This window comes from Centruroides vittatus, unplaced genomic scaffold (assembly GCF_030686945.1).
Source record: "Centruroides vittatus isolate TY-2023 unplaced genomic scaffold, ASM3068694v2 scaffold_324, whole genome shotgun sequence".
NCBI lineage: Eukaryota > Metazoa > Arthropoda > Arachnida > Scorpiones > Buthidae > Centruroides > Centruroides vittatus.
The window spans coordinates 4,176,759-4,185,853 of NW_027122701.1; the positions used below are offsets into that span (position 1 = coordinate 4,176,759).

General features: G+C 28.9%; 1 protein-coding gene across 1 annotated transcript in view; it reads right to left on the reverse strand.

Annotated features, from left to right (window-relative positions):
* Window positions 1-6,692, reverse strand: part of hay (ATP-dependent DNA helicase hay) — a 49,104-nt gene extending 42,412 nt beyond the window's left edge. The window contains exons 1-2 of the mRNA XM_067286129.1: window positions 6,526-6,692; window positions 2,809-2,883 (exon numbers count right to left, since the gene is read on the reverse strand). Coding sequence (XP_067142230.1) covers window positions 2,809-2,883; window positions 6,526-6,541 — 91 coding nt within the window. The 5' untranslated portion in view covers window positions 6,542-6,692. The remainder of the gene's footprint in view (window positions 1-2,808; window positions 2,884-6,525) is intronic.
* Between the last annotated feature and the right edge of the window lie 2,403 nt (window positions 6,693-9,095).

Below are 9,095 nucleotides of genomic sequence, written 5' to 3' on the forward strand. Positions count from 1 at the left end.
CACGTGACTACAAAGCTAGCAGAAGCATGCATCAATCATCCACCGTGGTGTCGTGTTTACAACACGACTGACACAGTGAACAATTGACTCAGCAGTCCTGGGTTACAACTCCATCAACCAGCTGGACAATGTTATCAGTAATGTGGTGTGGTGTTCCTAACCGTGCATCATCAGCTAAAGACACCCACCCTTCCCCAAAGCACTTATGCCACGCCTTGACTCTTGCAAGGGACATGCAGTGTTCACCATACACTTGTGACATTCTTCGATGAATGTCCGTTCCCCTTACTCCTTCCACTGTCAGAAAACGAACACCTCCTCTTTGCTTTTCTTTTGATGCATCCATTTCACTGTTTACAACACAACTGACTGCAGTGGACGATTGACGCATGCTTCTGCTAGCTTTGTAGTCACGTGGTATGCACCCGTGATCCTCTAGCAGCGGGCTGTGATCTCCCATGCTGTTGTCAGAACCACACATTCTTACATACGCAACAATATTACAATTCTGTCATCAGTTTTCACATTCCAGCCTCCGGCTCGTTTCTTTTTGAATGATCCTCATACAATGAAGGTTATGGCTATTGGTGGAGAGAGAGAGACTTTAACAGTTAAACTTGGTAACAAATGCTTAGAACATGTCAATAAGTTCTCATACTTGGGAACAATCTTTAGCAAAGACAGAAAGTTAGGATTTAGAAATCAGCAATAGATTAAGCAAGACAGGTAAGGCAGGGAGCCAATTGAGCAAATATATTTGGAACAAGAAAGAAATAAGTCATAAGACAAAACTAGCTGTGTACAACAGTTTTTAAACCTATATTGACATATGGTTCTGAAAATTGGGTGAGAAATAAGGAAATTGACTAAAAATTAAAAGCAGCAGAAATGAGTTTTTTTAGAAAAATTAGTGGTGTAAATAGATGGATACAGTGGTAAAATCATATTAAAAAGAAGACATAAGAAAAAACCTTCAGATAACAAATATTCAGTTGAAAGTAAGTGGGCTAATCTGAGTGGTTTGGCCATTTAAAAAGAATGGGAAAAGACTGACTGGCCAAACAGGTATTCAAAACTAAAATCAAAGAGAAAAAATCAAAGGGACGACCTAGACGAAGATGGATTGATAGTGTTAAGCAGGCTTTTAGGAGGAAAGGAATTTAATTTTATTCCAGGCTAAAAACTTGTCTATTGGTAGGAGAGTTTGGAAAAAAGTAGTGGATGGTAGTATAAAAGTTTAATTTTTTTCACCATGTTGACCTTACACTCTCTGGGTATCAGCAGGAGTGGATGATGATGATGATGATGGCACCACCAAATGTTGCTGGGAAAGTTAAGCAACTCTGCTGGATTTTACCTGTGTGTTGTCAAATAAATAAAAATATAGTTTCACAAATGCAATTTCTAGTTTTCTATGATGAAAAGCTGAAAAAGATCAAAAGTCTAGCAGCTTGCACCTGGACTTTTCTATCCAAGAATGACTATAATGAATTACTCCCCAAACACTTCACGACTAGTATTTCATATATTGTGTGATATATTCCAATCATTAATATGTTAGTTTTCTATCATTATACTAATCATCACAATTAATTTCTATAATTTTTTTTTAATAGTATTTTTTTAATAATTTTTTTTATACATAAAATGCAATTTAAATGTCAATCATAGATGAATTATTTTGACTGGTTAAAAGATTTCATCATTTAAAACTGGATATTTAATTTTAATTTTTTTTTGTTTATCAAATAAAATAATTTTCTAGATGAAAAATAGATTTAATGTAGTAGCTGAATTTAAATTCCATTATAAAATGACATATATAAGAACTACAAAACAAAAATGTAACAATATTGGTGTGATTTAATACATGTTAAAATATTGAAAACAAAAATATTTTAAAAGATTTTAATATACTATCCATTTACATAAATATCAATAAAATTGAGATTCAAATATTAAAAAAAAAAATTTATAAGTAATATATTTTTAAAAATTTCATAAAATTAAATATAAACATTTTTTGTATAATCTTGAATCTTTAAATACAGAGTAAAGCAGAACTTTAATATTATATTAATACAATGATCTGGATCTGGATTAAAGTTATCAGATCAGAGTGATTACTATTTTGAAAATAATTATGCAAAGTTCTCTTAATTTGTGTATTAGAAAATTAATACATAGACTGCTTTTTGTGTATCAAAATTTACTTCAGTAACACTAGTGAATAATATGTAAATTTATTATTGTTTTCAAATATATGTACATCAATAAATAATAAGTCTTAAAGCTGTCTTTTCACTTTTATTCATGTGAAAATTTCAGATAAATATGTTAGTAATTATTTAGATGACTTATAATATTGAAAACTTCATTTATAAGATGTAAAAGTGTTAAATTAATATTTCATTATTTATCCATTATATACTGTAACATATTTCATAAAATTGGAAAATATATCCATGAATGCCTAACTAGAAACAAAAATTTTTAATTATTTTTCTTTCTTCAAGACTCAATTAATGCATTTAAAATATTCTTTTTGGTGGAATGTCCTTTTATTTTAATTTTGGTAATTCAATTATCTTCATACTATCAAAAAATAAAACACCATTCAGTGGCATTTTATTTTGTATTTTTGATAACATTTATCCATTTGTATTGCTATAGTAATGGAGTTCATTTAGTTCATTCTGAAGATGATCAAATTACCAATAATTTGTTTTTTTTTTAGTTATTTTGCTTCAATTTAAGCATTTGTGGATATATTACCATTTATCTATTTTACAATTTGTCTATACCTACCTGTCTCAGTATCATCATTAACATCATCTGGAATGACTTCATCTAGTTCCTGCTTTCGCCTGTGTTTTTTGTAATCTATCGCAAAAAAAATAAATTTCATATATTTTCTTACACTACGTTGTAATTTACTACAATTACAAAAAGATACTCTACTGATTAAAATATAAAATTAATATCTAAAGCACATGTTCAACTGTTCGTAAATAATTCCAAATTAAATTGTAACCTGATTTTATGTCAAATCATTATTAACGTATTTATGAAAAGCAGTGTCTTAATATAAAAAGTTTATATATTTATTATATCTACTGAAATTTCTTTAATAGATTAATGCCCTACATTGGCATGACTTTGAACCTTTTAAAACTTTTATATAATCTTTTGCTATAAAAATAAAATAAAAGTATCAGAAAAAATTAATAATAATTCTGACCCCTCAATTCTCTCCTGAAACTGTTTAGTCCAAGTAAACAAAATTGTCAGGACACTACTGCAAGAGCACAGTATACTACAGTGCTGCTCAAGGGATTATAATAACCTGAATAAATTATATTGTTGATACCCTTATATTATTGATACCAAAAATAGCTTCAAAAATTAATTCATTTTTAATTTGTAAATGGTGTAATTTATAAATTGGGCTGTAATATTACTTTTTAAAGGATTCATTCAATTTTTAACATCCCCAAAAATTTGGTGTTCTGAACATACATATATTTAGCTCATAACTAGGCTACCCTTGGTATTAGTTTCTTTTTTATAATAAAGAACATTCAGTTTAAATACTTTTGAATGAAACATTAGACTTACTCTATTATCCCAATAGAATGAGTCAAATGTCTACCAGCTTCTGAAAACATTTTAATAAAAATTTGTTGCAATTGGGGTAAATGCAGTACATTCCCAAAGTTCATTGTATAAAAAATGTTCACCACCCAGTTTTCTTAAAAATCTCAAAAGAATCGTAGCCCAGATGAGACACCAAGTGATTATCACTTTTTTGGATTTTTAAATGAATACTTGAATGGTAAACATTTTTCAAGAAATGAAGAGAGTCAGGAATATTTACTGCAGTCTTTGACAACAATCAACAAACCTTCAACTTATACATCATGTTTTAGAAGGAAAAACATTGGGTACATGGTTGAACATTAGGACAAGTATCTAAATGTTTATAGAATTTTGTTGAAAAATGAATGTGCTGTGTTAGAAAGTTTCTTACTCATTTTTTGATAAGTATCTGATTGTAATTTGTACATGATCAACTATTTAAGTTGAACTAAATGATAATGTTTTATTAATATGCTGAATATTCAATATTTAGTTAAGTGCTATTCATTGAACATCAGTGCCTTAACTAGCTCTTCACATGTCATGTGCAAGATTTTATATTTGGATCCTCTTTTCTTTTAGAAAAAAATATTTAAAAAATACAATAAAAATGATCTGTTATTTTTTAACTTTAACCAAAAACATTATGAAATCTATCCCCATGGGCAAAATTTAAAGTTTGAAAATAAAAATAACACCAATTTTTTTTTAATGCTCCATTTCAGAGCCCCATTCATCTTGTGTCCTGGGTCCGTTTACCTGTTGGCACTAGGGTGGCCATCCCCCAATGCTTAAAAAGGAGGACACTGTTGGGGTACCCCATGCACCCTGTTGACCCCCCCCATGCTTTCCATTTTTTTTATACATACATGTATAAATAAACAGAAAAATAAATTTGGTGATGCCTATGAGACCATCAAGCGAGCTGGAAGACACAGGCATTGGCACTCAGTCAAAGCAACTTGCAAAGAAAACATCTCTTCTTCTAGGGGGTCAGCAACAGTCTGCTTCCAAATTTTAATAACTCCAACCTCCTCCACCTCGCTAGCTGCACACATGCAACTTCCGTCCAGTTAAAAGAAGAATTATGCCAAAGCCTGATGATGATTGGTTAGACCTTTCATCTCTGCTGTGCTCTCGTCCAATAAACATTTGTGATCATTTGTAAACACTCATGAAATTCTTTGGCCTCTTAATGAAAAAATGGCCAAAGTGTCACTAGATCAAAGTGGTGTGGGTCATCTGGAAATGTTAACCAGCTTCCTAAATTCATTTGAAGTGACAACTGAACTATTTTTGTACACATTTTTCATCACACCCCAAAAAGGAGGACAAATTGACGTCTGGTGCAAGGTGATGCCAGATGGAGGACAGAGTAGTCAAATGCCTGACAACCCAGCAAAAAGCCAGACATCTGGCCACCCTAGTTGGCACCTGCCTAGTTATAGTACTGGTCCTTATTGTGTACATTTTTAATATGATACCAGCAAACATTTAACTTAAAAGATCATAAGGCAATTTTCTCTGTTAATAGATATATTAGACATTATGGTATGTAAAACAATTAATTACATTACAATAAAATACAAGATGGTGTGAATTATGCCAAATGACAATTTTTATAATATACTTAAAAAACTTAACATACTTAGACAAACATACTTAAAAAAAAGATGAGGTATACTTTTTGATTAAGTTAAATTTCTTGGATGTACAGTACATACATACACATAACATATTTCTGATTGAATAGAATTTCTAAGATATAAACTTAAAGTAGCCTATGATACATTTCAAAATCATTAACAAATAAGTATGACTAATATTTAAAGAATCAGAATGAAATTTAATAATCAAAATTCATTCTGTTTTATCTATGTTATTGCTTCTTTAGTCTCTATATAATTGTTGACTTGATGAGCACATTATTGAATTTCTTTTCATTTTACTAATTAATAAAACTGTATAGAAAAATCAATATGCTTATAAAGTTTATATAACTAAAAAACTGATAAAAAGCAAAAAAAACATTTTTGATAAATCATATTTCTAAAAAACAGAAGAAAACATCTCAAAAAGTAAATGAAAAACATTTCCAAACTTATTACATAACACTTTAACAATTGGGCAACAGTTAAAAACAAATACAAGTTTAATCATAATCACTTTAATTAGTTGAAAATTTAAATCCTAAATAAATCCTTATTTATATTATGCACTAAAAATTTCTAATTTTTAAATACAAAAAAAATGACCCATTTAATTTTTTAAAATATTTTGTAATAATATATATAAATGTTATATAAATACAATAACCAATTTATTTTTCAAAATTTTTATTTAGGAATATAAGTTTTATTTTAAAAGCTATATTAACTTTATTAAACATAAATTCTATTTATTTTCATTTTAACTTTTATAAATGATGTTATAATACTAAACAAAAAACATACTTCACAAAGCATCGCAATTTTAATAAAACTATTATATAAAAGCACTATTATTATTTTTTTCCTGTAGAATAAATTTTTCTGTCTTTCCGCCATACTTTCAACGAAAGCAATTTGAATTTCCTTTATTACAAATGGGAATTTTTAAAATTGTAACGAATATAAACATTATCTCATAAAGTTCATTATAACTGGTAAAAACATTGAATACTCCATTTAATTGTTAAACTATCGAAAAGTGTGGGAAGTATCATCGTTTAAGCTAACAATAAAATTAAAAAATAATAGTAAATTCCACGTCGCTGGAATGCGGCTATTAATTTCTTAAAAATACGGGAAAATGAGGTAATTCATCAATTTCTTTATAAAAAAATTAATTTTATAGTTTCATTATAATTGCTTTTTTAATTAATTTTTTAACTAATTTATAGTTTACCTTTATTTTTACCCATAATCTATACAGTTATTCGATTTCATCTACTTAACGACTTATTGCTTTATTGTTTGCTGGGAGTGTAATAGCCAGCACGTTGCGACCGCTTCTTTATTCCAAGTGAGAAGAACCATCCATCCTCGACAACGACTGACGTCTGAATGACGAAATGACAGGAAACACGACTCCTGGTGGTCTAAATTTTAAACCTTGATATGTAATTTTTAGTCTAAATATAAATTATTTTATACAACATAAAACATGAACAAAATGAAAACAAAATTACGAAATTTTGGGATTCCTTTATAATAGTTTAATAAATTTATGTATAAACTGTATAGAAAATTATTGATTGGGTTTTATTAGTACTGTATTTATTACGGTTTTTTTTTATTATAACATCTATTTTTTCGTTTGGGTTAAATTACATTATGGATGTTTTATTGTTTATTAATCGATACATATTGGTACAAGAGAAATTTCTAATTTATAAATAATTTTTGTAAGAAAATAAACATTAAACTAAATTTTGTAATATAAAAATCAATTTTTCTATTCAACGTTACCTAATCTATCGTTAAAATTACATTTAAAATCAAATGCTTTATCCAATTAGATTCGATCTCTCATAGAAATAAAAAATACATTAGTCATGAAAATATATTAATTAAAGTTAGGCAGAATCGAGTGTTATTATTGAAGTGTGTTAAACATTGGAATGACTACTAATTGGTTTGCTAGGCTTATAAATAAGCTTAGGAATCTGTAGTGTCGCACTAGTTTTAATGCAGATCTTATTTTTGAAGAACCATGACTATCAGAAAATGATCTCTGGATCCATTTAAACAGAACTTTTAATCCCCATTTTGTACCTATTTACCTCAATTAGCATCATTTTCTGCCTTTCCAAACTTTTGCACAAAATTACAAATGAAATTCGTTAAGTTTGATTGCAGTATCGACAGATACACGATTTCTAACAGATTTTCCTGCCCATTTAGGCTAATGTCAGACGAGCGTAATTTTACGCCTGTTATTTTTGACGAACGTCACGGGATTGCAGAAACGTATGGTGAGAAACGTATGGGAGCGGTCAGACGGACGCGGACAAGATAATCTCATGACGTTGCATGACCGTTGCATGTTGGGAGACACACTCGAAGCCTACGGCCGTCAGACAAACGTCTAGACCAGAGTCGATATATACATATATATATTATATATACTGGTCCTTGGGCTGCCAATAGCTCTAATGCTACGATACTGACGTAATAAATATTTCTGTCACTTCGAGCGCTTCGATCGCTTCGATCGCATCTAGGCGTAAGTTTGGCTGAAGCATAGGGAGAGTCATCTGTAAATATTCGAAATTTTTTTAATATATGAAATTTTCTCTTTTTTTAAAACTCAGATATTGTTTTGTATTTTTTTTAAAGGACTGCTTATAAATACTATTTTAATTCGGTTTGAACATTATTTATTCGTAAATATTAATGTTTATATTTCTATTAACTGTCACTTTCACGATTTTAGACTTTAAATTGATTAGACTGTTTGTTTTTTGCTTACAATTTGTGTTCATTTTAAAATATTTTTGGGAGTTTTCGTTATGAATAGAAAAACGTAGTAAAAAAAATGTTAGTTAAACCTGTATACACATTATTAATATGAAGCCTTCGGGATTCTCGAGAACTCTGAATCTGGAAGAAAAGGGGTCGATAAGAATTATATATATTTAATTATGGAAATGTATAGAAATGTTAAACCATGTGTTGAGATAAGATAGATTTAAAGTGTTACAAAAAAAAAAAAAGAGATTTAGGATTTAGGGTAGCTTTAGAGATTATTAAGGTTAAACCCATGTTTTTTATTTGTTTATTAATATTAGGTGAATTATTGTAGTTTGCAGTGAAAAAAAGCTATGATATTCACAATTGATATTGTGTTTAGTAATAGGATAGAGATTAAAGTTGAGCCAAAAAAGTTAGGAGCAGGTTAGAGAGGGAGATTAAAAGTCAGTAGATTTAGTTCTTGGATTTCAAATATAGGCTGTTAGAGGAAAAAGAGGAAATTCCGACTATTTAAACATATTAAACATATTTACAAGCACATAATAACTTAGAGGTAATTAGTGGATGATGATTTAGAGGTTGACAAAATAGGTAAATATAGGATGGCAAAAATTCTGACAGTTTTATTAGATATTGACAGTGATAGTGATTAATGATGACATGGAATCTAAAAGAATGACATGTTACTGATGATTTAAACCTATATAAACAAAGGACAGGTGTAGTAGAATAAATCTTCGTTCATATTCTACTTTTGATATTATATAAATTACCAAAATATGTATAGCCAATGTGAGTGTCATAAGAAATGTAATTTCTCGTGTCAAAAATACAAAACTATTTCATCCCAAATACTATTTCTCACTATACTGTAAAATTGTAGAAGTAAAGTTGTATACTCTGTAGCACACTTTATGTAGTGTTAAAATTAAATTATTTTAAAAATAGTTTGTCTTTATCTGGATTAAATTTCTATGGCTATTTAAATGTGTCAGGAAATAA